The 18,205-nt window shown below is 40.3% G+C and overlaps 1 protein-coding gene across 2 annotated transcripts in view; it reads right to left on the bottom strand.

Moving 5' to 3' along the window:
* pan2 (poly(A) specific ribonuclease subunit PAN2) overlaps nt 1-16,349 on the bottom strand; it is a 17,012-nt gene extending 663 nt beyond the window's left edge. For both annotated transcript variants that reach the window (XM_039801589.1, XM_039801590.1), the window contains exons 1-25: nt 16,235-16,349; nt 15,476-15,781; nt 15,204-15,373; nt 14,929-15,049; nt 14,701-14,778; nt 14,343-14,613; nt 13,420-13,765; nt 11,789-11,885; nt 10,352-10,471; nt 10,130-10,249; nt 9,902-10,030; nt 9,577-9,776; nt 8,931-9,079; nt 8,692-8,798; nt 8,483-8,581; nt 7,645-7,733; nt 7,128-7,272; nt 6,883-7,020; nt 6,712-6,771; nt 6,529-6,619; nt 6,284-6,441; nt 2,528-2,671; nt 1,640-1,819; nt 1,404-1,497; nt 1-30 (exon numbers count right to left, since the gene is read on the bottom strand). The exon at nt 1-30 is cut by the window's left edge. In XM_039801589.1, the coding sequence (XP_039657523.1) occupies nt 1-30; nt 1,404-1,497; nt 1,640-1,819; nt 2,528-2,671; nt 6,284-6,441; nt 6,529-6,619; nt 6,712-6,771; nt 6,883-7,020; nt 7,128-7,272; nt 7,645-7,733; nt 8,483-8,581; nt 8,692-8,798; nt 8,931-9,079; nt 9,577-9,776; nt 9,902-10,030; nt 10,130-10,249; nt 10,352-10,471; nt 11,789-11,885; nt 13,420-13,765; nt 14,343-14,613; nt 14,701-14,778; nt 14,929-15,049; nt 15,204-15,373; nt 15,476-15,763 (3,424 nt within the window). In that variant the 5' untranslated portion in view covers nt 15,764-15,781; nt 16,235-16,349. The remainder of the gene's footprint in view (nt 31-1,403; nt 1,498-1,639; nt 1,820-2,527; nt 2,672-6,283; nt 6,442-6,528; nt 6,620-6,711; nt 6,772-6,882; nt 7,021-7,127; nt 7,273-7,644; nt 7,734-8,482; nt 8,582-8,691; nt 8,799-8,930; nt 9,080-9,576; nt 9,777-9,901; nt 10,031-10,129; nt 10,250-10,351; nt 10,472-11,788; nt 11,886-13,419; nt 13,766-14,342; nt 14,614-14,700; nt 14,779-14,928; nt 15,050-15,203; nt 15,374-15,475; nt 15,782-16,234) is intronic.
* Between the last annotated feature and the right edge of the window lie 1,856 nt (nt 16,350-18,205).

Here is an 18,205-nt window from a genome sequence, read left to right as displayed (position 1 = left end):
TGTCGTGGGTTTCCCCCTGGATGCTGAGGTCTGGGAGCCACACAGACAAACGTTTAGACGTTTAGGAATGACTAGTCATCATGACCCGTGGATGCATCTCAACCGTTAAGCACCAGTTTACAATGCGGATATTTGGAATGTTCTAAATTATTCCCTTCTTTGTATTAAACACAACAACTTGTTACCGTTTCTGCACTACAATGGTACTGTTACCACACTGCACATAGCTGTACATACTGTACATATCTGTCTATATTGTTCATACTAAATTTCCATATTTATTCTGTTTGTCTTATAATAATACACTATATATAGCTATATTATTCTTACTACTATTATGTTACTGCTACTACATTGCACATATCTGTACATGTTGTTTATACATTGTTCATATTACATAGCCATATTTATTCTGCTCTTATAAGGTAACTGCTAACACACTGCACATGTTTATATTTAATTTATATTACTCTAAACCATCTTCTGTAAACCAACTATACACTACTGTCTACACTGCACTATATATCTTGTCCTGTCTATACTTTTATATCACATTGCACTTTTCTGCTCTTTTTGCACTTCTGGTTGGACGCAAACTGCATTTCGTTGTCTTTGTATTTGTACTCCGCACAATGACAATAAAGCTGAATCTAATCTAATCTTCGAGACATTTGAGTCTTGAACAACTGCAATCGACCAACTGATGTTTAAGCGGCCCGCCTGTCCACAGAAATGTCAGATAGTCAATTAATAATTTGGGAGCAGACATGAAGTTGTGTGTGCTTTATTTGCTTTGAGCATGAATCTGTGCAGCGGTCTACTTTATTGTTTTCTCCCTAAAGGTGCAATCACAGATTGTTTTGGCCACTTGGAGGCAGCAGAAACAAGCTGTAAAAACATGAACAAGTTATCACTTTTTTACGTTTGTAAGGTGAACTTGTTGGCGTACAGTTGCTTATTTACACATCCAGCAGACACAGAGCAACATTAGCATTTATTTGGAATCATATGTCTATCCACCTGATAAATGTAAGACCAATATTCACTCTTTTCCAGCTCCGTTTTTGTGTCTCCATCAACTTCTGAGGGAAATATCGGTCTCTTTAGTTGCTAAATGCTCCACTATGTTCACCAGCTAGTCTCTAACTGGGTCTGTCTGCTGTCTGGTGCTGAACAGGTTGTGAAGTGGATTGTTAGAGCTTTGCCACCTTCTGCAGATGAAAACGACGAGCGGTGAGATGTGAAAAAGAAACAAAACTACAAAATGCGGGCCGGAAAGCTGAACAAGGAGCCAAAGGATGCTTTCTAAGCTGTGTAGAGTCGAAGTAACTGCAGTAGGGTGATAATTCTCTGCAGATTCGTCACTGTGTTCTGAAATATAGATTATAGCCGCCTTTACTTACCTAGAAAGTACCAGGCGAGAAATCTCAGAGAAATCATCCTCTTGCGGGGTAAATGGAACAGGTAGACAGTGTCGACGACTTGGTCCTTTAGAACCTGAAAAACCGCAAAGTAACCGACTTAAGTCACCTGTGTTCCCCTTACAGTGGTTTTAATTATGCACTGCCATGCACTACACAGTCAACTGTAAACTAATTATTTACAAAACAAATCTGACTTGAGTTGTGAAATAACATACCAGTAGATTAATGACCCGAAAGTCCTTCTGTAAACCGTGACCAACAAAGCGGACTCCCGTGTCGATGAGGAAGCGCAGCTTTAAGTACGTGGACTTCAGTGTGGTCAAATGCTTTGAAGAAATCTTTGCATCCAGGTCTCCTGGTTTGATGCCAGAATATTGTGTCAAATAGTCCACCACCTGGGAGAACAGACATTCAGAAGGGTCAGGGGTCTACACATGTAGGATTAAGTTTGGAAAAGCACAGGGTTAATGTTTCGTAACTAATGAATAAAGACTTTTCTATCAAGTGGGCAGAAAGTACTCTCTAGACCAAGGCCGCCCAATTTGGGGCCCGCGGGCCAAGTTTGTTTTGGCCCGGCATGGCATTTGACACGCTCGTGCTTAATCTCCTCTTATTTTGAAAGTGCTGTAAAATGCTTACCGTACTGTAAAGCACAGTGATGGTAAATTTCCCTGTTAAATTAGTAAGTTTTATCTACAAAGAATTACGGTATTCTTTAACATCGATCTTAACATCTTATTTTTGGCCCATGGCCTTCCATCCAGATACATTTTGGCCCTTGGTATGAAAGAGATCTCTGCTCTAGACAAACGAGGGACAAGGGATCAATCATCGTGACCCGAGCACAAGAAAAGTTCAGGAAATCTTTCTGTAATGCTTACTACTTGTGCATCAGTAATTGAACTGCAAACAAAAGAAAACCTCTCTGCTAATTTCTTCTTGTTTTTTATCAACACAGACAAAAGGACACTGTTTAATGACAATGAAGGCAACATGATAGAGGTAGTGACAGGGGGGAAAAGGTATCAGTCAGGGGTATCCTGTTTGCACAACATTCAACACTTCCTTTAAAAGGTTATTTTGCTGTATTTTTGGCCGTTTACCTGCTCCTGAGTGGAGATGTAGTCATCGATGAAAGGCACCCCCTCGTTGGGCCCCTGGCCCCTCACACAGGTGATCCTGGCCACAGACATCTGGCTGGGCTTGATGGTCGACTTGGTGCCGTCACTGCGAAGCTCTGCCTCTTCCTGCAGACACACACAGTCATAGGCCAGCTTTATTATAGAAGACTTAACAATAACAAAAACAGTATTATTATGAGCATAAACACACTGTAAAATGTCAAAATAATGTTTGATCATAGATTTGAAAAACATTTTACTTTTAACAGAGCTTAACAATAAAGCATTATTCACATTGAGGTGATTCAAGTTAGACTATCATTTAGTTTTTTTTCATAATATATCAGGCCACTATTTCACTTTTTTTTTTGGAATATCAGTTTGTCCATGTTTCCTTGCGAGAAAGAGAAAACGTATTAAGTTTTAGTTCTGATATGAAAGACTTCACTCTAACTCACCTCCTGACACAAACAAGGAAATCGAAAAGAATAATTTGGTAAACAGACCTCAGCATTGCGATTCTGGAGAAAGATTGTTGATATTTGAACTTAACACCTAAACAGACACACCGCCTCCCGTCAGTGCTCCTTCAGAACGTTAGCATGTGCCAGATTGACTGTCCCTCTCGCTCCCACTTCCTCTCTCTTTACACGTCCATGGCCTTTCCCCTGTCCTGTGCACCAGCACGAACGCAATAATGTTGTGTGGCTTGGTCCGAGATGCTTTGTCGGTTTCCCCATTTACAGAGCCAGGGCTGGGTATGAACTAGGCATGGGCCGGTATGAGATTCTGATGGTATGATAACCTTCAGCAAAAATATCACAGGTTCATGGTATTGCAGTATTGCAATTACAGCTTTAAAATGTATTATTTTGAAATGCCCATTTATTTTCCTCCATTGAACACAATATATTTTATTTTTAAACACACTGCACACTGGCAGGGAGAGGGATTTCTAGACTGCGCGTTCTGTCCTAGATGACTTATAAAAAAAAAAAAAAAAAAAACAGCTCATACCTTAGACATGACAGGAAATGTTGGTGGTTTTGAAACCGAGACTTTTTCAAACCTCGGTATACCTTGAAACCGGTAACCGGCCCATGCCTAGTATGAACACCTATTTTTTAAGCACACAAACAGAACAGAAAGCTAGCAGACCGTGAGGAGATATTCGCTAAATTTGACATATTTAAATTTGACGATTTGATGTAATGGATTAGAATCGCAGACTCTACCTTAAACTACCAATGTCAAAAGAAAATCGAGTAGTATATGGGTTACCGGGGTTCTAATCGACTTTTCACAACTATGCATGTGCATGACGAAGACTTTGAAGAGTACTCGTTATCGGACACTTCGGGGAAAAAAAAAAAATATGAAAATCTATGCAGCAGAACCAGAGATATATACAGTACAGGCCAAAAGTTTGGACACCTTCTCATTCAATGCGTTTTCTTTATTTTCATGACTATTTACATTGTAGATTCTCACTGAAGGCATCAAAACCATGAATGAACACATGTGGAATTATGTATGTAATTATGTAAAAAAGTGTGAAATAACTGAAAACATGTCTTATATTTTAGATTCCTCAAAGTAGCCACCCTTTGCTTTTTTGATAGAATGCAAACCCTTGGTGTTCTCTCAATGAGCTTCATGAGGTAGTCACCTGAAATGGTTTTCACTTCACAGGTGTGCCTTGTCAGGGTTAATTAGTGGAATTTTTTTCCCTTATTAATGGGGTTGGGACCATCAGTTGTGTTGTGCAGAAGTCAAGTTGATACACAGCCGACAGCCCTATTGGACAACTGTTAGAATTCATATTATGGCAAGAACCAATCAGCTAAGTAAAGAGAAACGAGTGGCCATCATTACTTTAACAAATGAAGGTCAGTCAGTCCGGAAAATTGCGAAAACTTTGAACGTGTCCCCAAGTGCAGTCGCAAAAAGCATCAAGCGCTACAACGAAACTGGCTCACATGAAGACCGCCCCAGGAAAGGAAGACCAAGAGTCACCTCTGCTGCTGAGGATAAGTTAATCCGAGTCACCAGCCTCAGAAAACGCAAGTTAACAGCAGCTCAGATTAGAGACCAGATGAATGCCAGACAGAGTTCTAGCAGCAGACACATCTCTAGAACAACTGTTAAGAGGAGACTGTGCGAATCAGGCCTTCATGTTACAAGTAGCTGCTAGGATACCACTGCTAAGGAGAGGCAACAAGCAGAAGAGATTTGTTTGGGCCAAGAAACACAAGGAATGGACATTAGACCAGTGGAAATCTGTGCTTTGGTCTGAGGAGTCCAAATTTGAGATCTTTGGTTCCAACCGCTGTGTCTTTGTGCGACGCAGAAAAGGTGAACGGATGGATTCTACATGCCTGGTTCCCACCGTGAAGCATGGAGGAGGAGGTGTGATGGTGTGGGGGTGCTTTGCTGGTGACACTGTTGGGGATTTATTCAAAATTGAAGGCATACTGAACCAGCATGGCTACCACAGCATCCTGCAGCGACATGCCATCCCATCCGGTTTGCGTTTAGTTGGACCATCATTTATTTTTCAACAGGACAATGACCCCCAAACACACCTCCTGCCTGTGTAAGGGCTATTTGACCAAGAAGGAGAGCGATGGAGTGCTGCGCCAGATGACCTGGCCTCCACAGTCACCGGACCTGAACCCAATCGAAATGGTTTGGGGTGAGCTGGACCGCAGAGTGAAGGCAAAAGGGCCAACAAGTGCTAAGCATCTCTGGGAACTCCTTCAAGACTGTTGGAAAACCATTTCAAGTGACTACCTCTTGAAGCTCATCAAGAGAATGCCAAGAGTGTGCAAAGCAGTAATCGGAGGAAAAGGTGGCTACTTTGAGGAATCTAAAATATAAGACATGTTTTCAGTTATTTCACACTTTTTTGTTAAGTACATAATTCCATATGTGTTCATTCATAGTTTTGATGTCTTCAGTGAGAATTTACAATGTAAATAGTCATGAAAATAAAGGAAACGCATTGAATGAGAAGGTGTGTCCAAACTTTTGGCCTGTACTGTATATATTTGTTTTATTCCATGCATTCCTCTCCCTTGTCAAAACCTAATGCCTGCATTAGCCATATTCCAAATGCGTCAGAGATTTGGGTGTGTTATGCTAGTAGCAGCTATTGTAGCTTTGAGACACTAGCCTGCAGCAGAGATGAGAAGCGAGCTACAGAGGTCTCACTTCTTTCTAACTCCACACCCCAAGATTTATTTTAATTTTCAAACTTTTAGTATTCAATGCAAATTTATCAGACTATGCACAGCTCCCTCTGGAGCCACGAAAGGCTTTATACAACTTGTTTTCACATATGCAGTCATACTCCTTAACACCTTTAAACAGACTGATGCGAGTTCTCCTTTAAGACAGGGAGTGAGGGATTGAGAGGAGAGCTCATTACACAGAGTGTTGAAATATTTCAATCCAACTTCCAACTACAACTGAAAGGACACAAAGTCGCCTCTAGAAGTCGGAATAGGTTGGTTTCTGCTGAATGTCAGGCTGCAGCGCCTTTTTATACAGTTAAAGTAAGCAAGCCATGCTTCCAAAATATGAGCAGGAGTAGGGGAGGAATGATTGTATACTCGCCTTTACAGTAACTTACTCAACCTGTAAACATGTTTTCTGATGAACTGAGTTCTCAGAGTAACCTGGTTTCTGTGTGACAGAGTGCGGTAAACACACAGTGGCATTATAATCCAGACTCACCTGGTTGAGTGTGACAAACTCAGCGTCCAGCCCCACCAAGTCATTGGCCTGCGGCATCTCGCTGACCATGAGGGGGATGAAAGTGGCGTGACTCTTCCGCTGCTTCCGAGCCAACGAGGCCTCCGTCAGCAGCACGCTGGCGTCTATGGGATTTTTAACTGAGGCAAACGGCATAGCATGAGCAGGTAAATGAATGAATGCCAACCTACAAGTAAAATCTCCAGATTTAATGTCCTAAAACTCACTGCGGAGGTCGTATTTGGTGTGGTAGTTCCTCTTGGCGTAATACAAAATGCCTGGCACTTTCCAGCTCACATCAAACTGAGCAGCTTCGGTCTTTGACAAACAACAACAACAAAAAAATCGCATTACTTTTACAGGACTCCAAACATGACATTTCATTAGCATAAATTAAATCAAATATTTACCTTGTCAATTGGCTCAATTAAGAAATCATTGAAGAGGTACCACTGCTGATGTGTGACTCCCTGAAACAAACATTTTAAAAGTCAGTTCTCAAACACAGATTTGATGTGACCCAGTATAAAACATCGACGATGCTGTGGCTCAACTGACTGCATTTTCTAATGTAAGCTCACCTCCTTTCTTTGATGGTACGTCTCTCCCACCTTGATGTGTGCAACCAAGTTCCCACCTGCGCGAGCGTCCAGGATATGAGGCACCGTGACCACCAAGTCATAAACAGAGGCGCCCTCCTCCTCTTCAGCAGCACTTAACTGATCGGAGACCACGTTAACGAGAGTTGTGAGTAAATCTTAACTCATAGAAATAAAAAATTAAAATAATCAAAATCAGTGTTTGAATCAAACGCTTCCTTGCTCACCTCCTCTCCTTCGGGCCAGCTGCTGATCTCCAGTCCCTGACTTTTGCTGATGGACATCTTGAGAGTCAGAGGGATCCAGACGTGTCGCAGATCCTCCGCCCGCGTGTCGAAGGTGATGCCCTCCATGCTGCATATGTCCTCCCCGCTACAAGGACGTACAGTATTTGTGTGATATGTTATTCCAGAGCTGAAACAATTAGTCAATTAGTTGATAGACAGAAAATTGATTAGAAACTAAATTGATTATCTATAAATTGCTTAAATCTATTTTTGCCAGACGTGATAGATACAGCTTCTCTTCTTCAGGATGCGATGGTCTTCTCTCTTTTATATCATTTTTGGCTCTTGTTTGGACCAAACAAGATATTCAAAGGGAAATTACAATGGGGCTTTTCTTTACCGTTTTCGGATGTTTTATTGACTGAACAAATCATTGATTAATCAAAAACCTTAATCCACAATAGAAATGACCAATGATGCAACCCTATTTATTTGATATTATAAAAAGGGATCTTACTCCAAGCACCACTCGGTGGGCATGGGTGGGGGCTCTTTGGGTTTTGCAGGTTCCTGCGCCTCTTTCTGCATGGCCTTATTGAAGGCGTACTGTGGAGAAAGAAGAAAAAAACAATCACATAATTAATTTAACTAACGGCAGGAAAGTCATTAATTAATCTTAAAATAGCATTTGAAACTTGCAAGGGTGGAAATGAAATAGAGATGCACCGATAGACCGGCCGGTGACCGTAATTGGCCGGTTTTCACGTGCTCGGCCATGACCGGCATTGTGACATATGCCACAATGCTACAATTAACTGACAACATAAGTTATACGAGTTACAGTTCTCAAGGACGGACGCACGCACGGATGCGACAGCACGTCTCTTTTTCCTTTCTCTCAACTTTTCCGCCGTGTGTTGGAAATTCTTCAGCGTGTGTGCAGAAGATAACAAGTTTGCAATATGCAACACCTGCAAGGAAAAAGTAGGGCATGGAGGGATGACACCAAAAACCAAAATCTAATTTTTTTAGTTGGATATTTGATGTGAAAAGGAAATGGTTCTAACATTGCACTTGTGTGTGAATTTACCACACCAGGAATAATTTATATAGTTCTATTTTATAGTGATCCATTATCTGTTCAAAAAATTTTCTATGTTCTGTGCAAAATGTTCTATTAAAGAAAAGATAGAAAATAAATATTTGCGTGTGCTGTAAAGTGGTTAGAAAAAATGAAATCGGAATCGGCTAGAATAGGTATCAGCTGGCCTAACTCAATGAAAATCGGAATCGGCCTAGAAAGTTGTAATTGGTGCATCTCTAAAATGAAACCAAAATGACATTTATTCATTTACCTCCGCCTGAACCTTCCAGAATTCAGCCTCTTTAGCACTGTTCACCTCGCAGTTGATGACCAGCACATCTGGAAGACATCGGATGTTGCGTGTCTGCACCTACAGTAGCACACAGAAGCATGATGCAGAACAGGGTGGAAATCAGACTGTCAGATGTACGGTCTGTTAATATGAGCTGCTGATGGGTCCGAGTGGGAGCTGTAACTCACTGTGGGTTGATACTTCTCACAGTTTTCACACCATGCCTGAGTGCTCTGCTCCAGACAGATGCTTTTCTTCAAGATCTCAGCAAAGTCGTATTCCTTTACGGTTTTCTCTGAAAAGTCAAAGAGAAATGAATATATTGTCTTTTATCTGCCCCAGGTTCCCTATACACTGGTGTCTCAGGGCAAGACAGCTACACAAGACTATCCTTGCCCAGCAGTGTGAAAGAGTACTTTAAACGCACCTTGAGAGTTCTGTTCAGGGTAATGCATGGTGAAGAGCAGCGTGAGAGAGGAGCGGACCGTCTCCTTGCCACAGCGACACAGGCTGCTGTTCTCAACTTCACATCCAAACAGTTTCCCGATGGCGGACTCCCCAGAGGAACCCAGAGAACTGTATAAATGGACCATCGACACAACACAAACAAATTACATCTGCCCTTAACTTGTTTTTGCAAAAGCTCTGTGCCTAGTATCCTGGTATCGTTCAAAAATATTCAATACCAATACCGTGACCTCGATACCATACTTTTTTACAATATCAATTTTATAAAACAAAAAGAATTTACAACATTACACGTTCCGGCACAACTCTTTTTATTTATTTACTACGTGAGCCCTGTCTCTGTGTGCAACGTAGAGTTTTTCCTGCGTGTCTCTACGACGTGTAACGCTAAACAGCCAATCTCAGACATTATTAGATCTTGGTAAAAGCATGTTCCTTAGGTATTGAAACTGGGTATTGAATGATGAGGCATTTTTAGATACTCAATACTTTAGAGGCAGTTCGGTCGGTGCCTAAAATGTATTGAATTCGGTACCCAGCCCTAGTAGAATACTTTCAGTCTCTGTCCTGGACGTGTCAGAAGCTTTTAATTTGACTGCTCTGACCTGCTGCTGGCTCCCCTGTAGGCCTGTGGGCCCTCCTGTTCCTGTGTCTCCTGGTGGAGCTGGGTGAGGATGAAGCGGTTCCAGCTCTGGATTAAGCGGCCGAGTCTGGCCTTCCCCGTTTGCTCATCCGAGTCAGCGAGGATCAGACCCAGCGCTGAGGCTTCTGGGATGGTACGAAACGCTCGGAGGAAGTTACTGGCCTTGAGAGGAAGAGATAGAAGAGGTTGGATTGGGAAATCTACATGGGAGACAATGTGCAGTTGCAACACAATGTGGATTAGGAATCGAACTTCTGTTATTCAGAGAAACAATAACAAATATGTACCTGACATGGATCTCCTCGTGACAAATCCAACATGTGGAAGAGGAAGCCGAGCTCACAGGCCAAGCAAAACTCCTTCTGGCACAAATGATTCTGCACTAGACACCGGATTGGCTCCAGGAAATATAATACCTAACGTGCCAACACAGAAACAGGAGAAAAACAACTCTGCATGGGTCACAAAACAACAATCTTTATTTAATATCACTAAAACTCTTCCTTGTTTCTTACCTGGATCATGCAGTTGCAGTAGGCGTTGGGGATGTGAGGCTCCAGGCCAGCAAACAAGGTTCTGTTGTAATGTTTGAAGTCAAAGTCCTCCAGTCCAAGTTTGGAGTATTTAATTGTGACCTGAATGACAATATTTTTCATTTTTATACAAAGCAACAGTAAAAAATAAAAAATGATTTTAAGATAAAAATCAGCTAAAAACCATAATGAAATGCATCCAACCTTTCTGTATTTTTTGGGCACCATGTAGAGGTGTGGCTCTTCATCACGCCCAATTGGTGATTCAGGGACTTGGTTGTAATTATCATAATCGAGCTCCACATCTTTAACTTTGTAAGGAACCTGAAACCAACACAGAAAATAGATACTAGATTGAAATTAGGACTGTGCAATTAATCGAAATTTAATCGTGATTATGATTTCGGCTCCCAATGATCACAAAAACAGAATAATCGAGAAAAACAATTATTTAGCTCATTATGTTTTGCAAGTAAACTCTTATTTTCTCTCGTGTTCTGAATGAAAAAATAAAGTTTAAATAGGAAAAGTATTAAAGCGCCCATATTATGCTCATTTTCAAGTTCATAACTGTATTTTAAGGTTGTACCAGAATAGGTTTACATGGTTTAATTTTCAAAAAACACCATATTTTTGTTGTACTGCACAGCTCTCTCTCACTGCTGCAGATCCTCTTTTCACCTGGTTTCTGTTTTAGCTACAGAGTGAGACCTCTTTTCATCTTCTTCTTCTGTACTATCTTTGATTGCACTCGCACATGCTCAGTAGTTCAGATGTAGATCATGTCAGCTAGCTAACTCTAGAGACAGTAAAAGAAAGCCTGTTTCTCCAACTTTGGTCAGTTACAAGGCAGGATTAGCTGGGAGACTTCTAAATGAGGGCGCACATGTAAGTAGTTCTTATGTGGATTATGGTGAACTTGTGTGTGTTGTAGCAGTGCTTTGCTATTGAGAACAACGTAGCATGCTAGCGTTAGCATTAGCGTTAGCATTAGCGTTAGCATGCTAATGCTAACGGTTAGCATGCTAACGAGCTAACGGTTGTGGTTAGCCAGCTCATTTCGGACTGTGACGTCACAGTCCGAGCCGATTTTGAACAGCTCACTAGGAGACTGAAAGCAGGACACATTCAGAAACCGTATCTCACTCAAAACAGCATGGATGGATTTTTTTCAAAGTTTGTATGTGTGTTGAAGCACCAGAGACACAAAAGAACACCCCAAATCCCAGAAAAAGTGATTTTTTCATAATATGGGCACTTTAAGGCAAATTTCACAGTTGTATAAGTTTTTTTTTACTGTTGATTTATTTAACTTTTTCCAGTTTTTTAAGTTCAATAATTGCAATATCTTTCCAGAAGTCAACGAGTAATTGTGTTAAATTATCGTGATTTCAATATTGACCGAAATATTTTTTTCCAGAATCGAGCAGCCCTAAATTGAAATCCATGTACAAACGTGACATTGCTAATTAGTTTGTTTAATTAGTTTGTTTTCCAAATCTGAATGTAGTGGAAATGAAACAACACTAAGGGTATTAACAAAATATGTGTTTTGTTGTTTATGTTTTTAACCATTTCATGTTTTTTGACGGCTTCCACAACATGTAAAGTAAAGATCTACATTGTATGTTTTCGACATGCCTGGTTCCGCGGGCGGGTACGAGGATTTGCTGCGTAACCAATGAAGCCAACAGTTTTCATTGTGCGCAGGATTTCTGGGTCCACAGGGGGAGCTCGTCTGTTGAAAAGAATAGTATTTTTAGAGGAAAACCTTTAATAAAATGGGAGAAGTTAAAAAAATAAACAAACAGGGAGCGCTCACCACTAGCCAAATGCTGTAAGTGATACACTCAAGATGCCAATTTATTAGGTACACCTAGCTTTAACTTATGCAGTCTAAACAACAGCTACATGTACATCAATAAGGGTAGACTCATATATATTAGAAAAACCTTGAAGGTAAGATTTATTACAGGATTGTGGTACCTAATAAACTGGCAACTGAGTGGGGCTACCTTTGAAGGCTCTCAAAAATGAATAAGCATCATCTGATTGTGCTGTTACATATGAACTAATCTCCCTGGCATGGGAAAGTGTTTGTTCTTCAGTGTTTCGCCTGAGCAATGAGAACCATTTTTTAGACTGAAAATGTGTCATGTTTTATTCAAAATTGGGCCACATTTGCTAAATCACTTTTATGAAATCTGGACTGAATTTTTTTTTTTTAATACAGATTTTATACCAATTAAAACTGGTTATATACAAATGTAATGTGGCCCTCAAATTGTTCCATTTGGGACTCACAACATGACCAACACTGTCCAACACTGACATAACTTCAAGAGAATTATTTGGTCATAACTGCAGAAAAGAGAAATGAATAAGTTCCACACTGTGACTAAATATTTTCATGGTATGTGCAGGGAGATCATACATCCCAGTGTGATGCTGGCATGTAAAATTTCACCACAAGTTAAAAGAAAAGGCTGTCAAGGTTCTTTATTACTGCTGTTGTCGGCAAATCCCACGAAGAGACTTAAACCAACAATGCTTTTGTCTGTCTCTCAATACTTTCCAACTTCCCTATCTTGTCTATTGCACTCAGTCCCAAGCCCAAAAATATAGTTTCACGTTTAATAAAGGCCCAAACTTATTTGACATATATGAAGCGTTGTAAATTTAATGGCTAAGAAATAAGAACTACGTATGGTGACTGAGAGCTGGAAACCAAGTGGATGTGTGGGTGTGTGTGTGTGTGTGTGTGTGGGCGCGGGTGGGTGGATGTGGGTGGATTTGTGTAAAAATGGGTGTGTTTGGGTTTGTGTGTCAAAAATGTGGAGTAGAAGAATACTGATACTGGTATGAAATGTATCCTGTTTGGAGTGTGAAATTACACAGTATGCTGATATATGTATTGCTTCTTGATGGAAATAATAAAAATAATTATAAAAAAAAAGGTGTGGCTGCAGATTTGGTGCACTGGTGATTATTTCCAGCAGCAGGATGGTGTATTTGAGGTTGACTTGAGATTAACTATAGTGCCCATTAATTACATATTAAAAGGGACATTTCAACTAGTGCACAGTGTGGCTTGCTGGTGTTTTTAAAAGTGTGTGGACAATTATGGAGCTCTAAGATGCAGAGGAATAACTTACATAATCTCTGGATACACCGAGAATACATATTAGTGTCGTTGCTTTCATTTAGCGTTTCTAATTACCAGTCATAAACAAACAGCTGAGGTAAAGACATATACAGTAGTATACTCCTACCTGGGGCTGGGTGTAGCCACTGCAGTGGACCATTCCGACAGCAGCTGCTCTGTGCTGGTCAGTGGCATGGGGATAAGCGAAAGGGGCAGCAGGTCATGGTTCCAGTCCAGCTGAGGTAGCGTGTCCACAAGGCAAGGCAGAGCAAACTCTGTCTCCCGGGAGTAGTCATTAAATGAAACCTCTGGAGCATCCGACCACAGGTGCACACATCCCCCGGAGTCCCCGAAGGCCAAGGCTTGTTTGCTGGACGATACATCAAAACTCATGAGCACCTGGCCCACAGTGTTGACGTGAAAAATGTCTGCCACATTGGCGAGTCCAGTGGGCTCACAGAACTGGCACTGACCTGGAAGAATAAACAGGAGGTGGAACATTACTTCCAAGCTACATTCAAGATTCCTTTTATTGTCATTCAGCAAAAAATGTAAAGCATGAACGAAATTACGAGTATCGCTCCTTTTAAAAACACAGATAAAAACAGCGTAATCAATAGCGCTCTATGTATATAAAAAATAGAATAAATAATTTCCAGAAGAATATTTGTCCCTACGACTATGTGATGTATTGCACTTGTAAATTAATAAATAGTATTGCATTTTGCATAGTAAAACACAGTTTAGTGGTGTTATGTGACAGTATTCAGGAAACATTTTCACTCAATGACCTGAGTTACTAAGGTGGTAACTGTAACTAAATACTGGTACATGTAGCCTGGACAATCATTTGCAAGTACCACTACTCAGGAAACACTTCCACTGTAGTTACTTAGGTATTAGAGTGTGATGCTAAAATACTAAAATGATGTTATTATAATGTAAAGCATGTGTCACATGTATTGACCATACTCTCCAAGAGAAATAAGTCTACAAAGACACTGACTACAGAACTTGCATGAAGGTAACCCAACTTTGCCTGACTGATACCTGTCTGGGAGATGATCGCCAGGCGTGACGTGTAGGTCGGAATGAAGCGCAAGAAGACGGGGTCCACATGCACCTGAAGGGGCGTTACAGCTCGCATCATACGGAGGTCGTACACCATGAGGAATCGGTCGCACGCCAGCCCATTCATCCCTCGGCTGGAGAACCCGCACGCAGCCAGAAGGTTTCCATGAACGTCGAAGTCTGAGAGGCTGCCAGAGAACGCATCAAACTCATGCTCCGTCTTGAAGCTACGCAAGTCCCGAAGGGTTATCTGTTTTTAAAAGACAGGGTGAATGTGAGTGCTCTGTAAACCAGAAAAAATATCGTTCCCAAACTGATTTGATTAAGTCGTCCTTACCTTGCCAGAGGTGTGTCCACAGAAAAAGAAACGGCCGGTTTGACGCATTATTGCCACTCCAGGTACCTCAACAGTGAACTGTCAAGTGCACATGACAAGACAGTAAACAGTCAATGACTTGCTTTTAAGTATGTTATTCTTACATTAAATGGCAAATTATGTCATGTTGCCTTGTGATGCATGCATAGATGGTTGTGGATGTTGATAAACATTATCCCAATCTCTCACCTTTTGAGTTTCTTGAACGGTATTCAAGTCGAATTCAACCGCATAGTTTTGTAATCCACCTATGAGCATGGTGTTGTTATCGGTCATGAGAAGACTGTGCATATCGGCTCCTTCCTCCATCCTGGAATGCACGCATACATTAGCAATAATCATAAACTTGAATCAATGAATTCTGTGAGAGAATACATAAGTTTAAGGCTGCAGTTTGTCTAAAATAAATCTCAATCAAAGAACAAGGACATTTTTTTTTCCAGTCAATAGTTTGTGACACTTACGGGTAATCAAACATAACAAGGCCCCCACGAGTGTGGCATTTAAGGTTACACTTGGAAAGGAACAGGACGCCTGTTTCCAAACTCTGAATGTGTCTGATGTCATCTGCTGCATGTGCTTGAAAAGAGGAGTGGCGGCCCATTGTAGGGCCAAAGAACGAGGTCACATGACCCTAAAGAGAATAATTGAAGGAATAAGTATTTGTGCATCTTAATTTAGCAGCCGGCATGTTTTAGAAAGTCTATATTCCATCATAATAAAATCATGATCTTACTCTGTGGTTTCCCATCCAGAGCATTTCCTCCTGGAGATCAAAATGTGTTGCAGTGACTGGGATGCCAACTTCTGAAACTGCACTGTGTAGCTCTGAGAACATCCCCTCCATGAGGTGCACAGGCTCGGGGCCTGTCACGGCAAGCCCCTCTGGGTCAAGCTCCACACCCTGCAGTAAACTGGGGTTAAGGTGGGGGTCCATGGAGGGCTCCATCCCCGTGTCCAGAGTCCCGTGAAGGCTGGGTGGGTACTCACCCATCCCAGCGTCAAGACCGTCAAAGTTCATCATGGGTACAGCTAAATCAATCTGCAGAGGAAAGACACCTTCTGTAAACAATAATACCACCCCTCACTAATAAACTTTTTTTTTTCTTGATTGTTTTTAATAAACCAAACTCAAGTATCGACCCATAAGGTTATCTTTAAGCTAACTTTAATGTTAGCTTTGGCTTGGCTAACAGTAGCCTCAGAAGCTAACGATGTAGTGAACTTCTAGAAAAAGCCTTCAAAGCCAATTCATTACTGGAATGTGTAAAAAAAAAAGCTAAGCTAATGTTTCATCACTTAGCTACAACAGTTGTGGCTCATTATTGGTCAGCTAGCTGCCGTTAACGGTTAGCTTATTTAGCAAACGTTAGCGTGAGCCAGACACACAGCAGTTGTTGGATAGCTAGCAGTTGCTAGTACTATACCCACATTACTGGAGAGTGTTTCAAAAATAATGAACGATTTGAAATATCAATATAAAGTTTACACCGACCTCCTATTGTGATACGATTTACCGTAGAGGAACCCATGCTCACTTCATTCACAACAATAACATGCATACACAAAAAAAATAAAAATGTAAACACTTCCGGAGCAGACAGGGTGCGTTCAAGACCCGCAGTGTCCCCGCAATAATATTACTCCTCGCATTTATCTGACAGCTATAGTAACTGGTTAATTTTTAGTTCAAGATTTATACATAAAACAACAGTTTATAGAATATAAATTGTGATAGATTAACTACCCAACAGTAGGCTATACCAGGTTGTTAAAATCAACTCAACTCTACATAAATATATCAACTCTACATGTATATTCCAATATCTGTGTATGATGAATATAACTCTGAACGGGATTGTTTTTTACATGAGTACTTTTGAGATTCAAGTAGCCTACATTTTTGCTGTCACTACTTATTTAGGCATACATAAGAATTTGAATGGAGTATTTTTACTTACTTACGTACTTTGATACTGTGGTATTTCTATTTTCACTCAGGTAAAATATCTGAGTACTTCTTACACCACTGGCTAGTCGTTTGAGATAATTTAATGAATTGCAAATTTGCAGAGCTATGAATCCATAGAATCGACCAGTAACTACTTTAATAATTGATAAATCATTGAAGTCATTTTTCATACAAAAATGCCAAACAATCTCTTGGTTCAACTTTCTAAAAATGAGAGAACATTTTTCTGTTTTATATCATATTATACTAAATATCTTTTGGGGTTTGGACTGTTGGTTGGACAAAACAAGACATTTGATAAGTTAAGCTACCATTAGTTGCAGCCCTACAAATTTGTTTTGAGAGTTTGCACCATAGAAGCACTAAAAAAACTGAAATGATAAAGGCTTTATGTCGGGTCCCTGTGTCAAATTCTTGTTTTAAAAGAGTGGGACTGGGATGACAAGGTGGTTAAAATGGGCCCACGGCATAAGTTTGCCCCAGGACCCCTTACTGAATGATTCCATCCCTGGTCTAAACAGTACAAATATATTACCTTTAGTATAAACACTGTCCATGTAGTAAAAGTCAACAAATTGAGCAGCAAATATATTGTTTTCTGTACATTTAAATTGGTAGTAGTCTATCAGTACTCTTTCCACATTTCCTAATGTTTGAAATGAATGAATAAATAAATCAATGACAAAAAAGTCTGCTTTGTTTGATCATTGTTTGGTGCGCTAAGTGAGTCAGTTGCAGGCATATCTATTATTATCTATTACCCATGGATATAACTACTACCATAGACCATAAATGGGAAAGATTAGGGAAGCACAAAAATATTGCATGCCTTCCCTTATCATTTCCTTTTCTTTAAAAAAAAAAATTCAGTTGAAAGGCAAAGGTTTTTCTCTGGTAGAGCAGAGGGGCAGATCACAGACACAGATGGAAAGTTTATCCAATCGGTGAGGAGAATTCATTCATTCTCACACTGTAATGTAAAGGTTAATCTCACTTCCTCGACACAACCATAGATGTGAAACTTGATTAGGACACACTTAGGTTAATTGGTGTGTCACACTTACCAGTATTGTCTATCACACACACAAAGTTGTATTATATTATAAGTGTAAATCATTTCAGATAATAATATTGAGTATTTGGCATTAACCCATATTGATGACTGGAGATCTGGAAATACATTAAATATGAAAAATAGAGGGATATTTAATTTAATATTAGAATTGAAAAAAAAAACCTTGTTCATACTTGCCCAGGGTAAGTTTACCTTGCCTTTTTCAGTGGTGGAAAGTAACTAAGTACATCTACTCAAGTACTGTACTTAAGTACAGTTTTGACATACCTGTACTTGTCTTGAGTATTTCCATTTTATGCTACTTTATAGTCTACTTCTACTCTACTACTACGACACTTAGGCCTATAGTAGTTTTTTACATATAAAAACATGATACACTTACATGCAGTACTACTAATCTTCCCAGTAGTATACGAAGC

This window comes from Perca fluviatilis, chromosome 5 (assembly GCF_010015445.1).
Source record: "Perca fluviatilis chromosome 5, GENO_Pfluv_1.0, whole genome shotgun sequence".
Lineage (NCBI taxonomy): Eukaryota > Metazoa > Chordata > Actinopteri > Perciformes > Percidae > Perca > Perca fluviatilis.
This window is presented reverse-complemented; position numbering and strand designations above follow the sequence as displayed.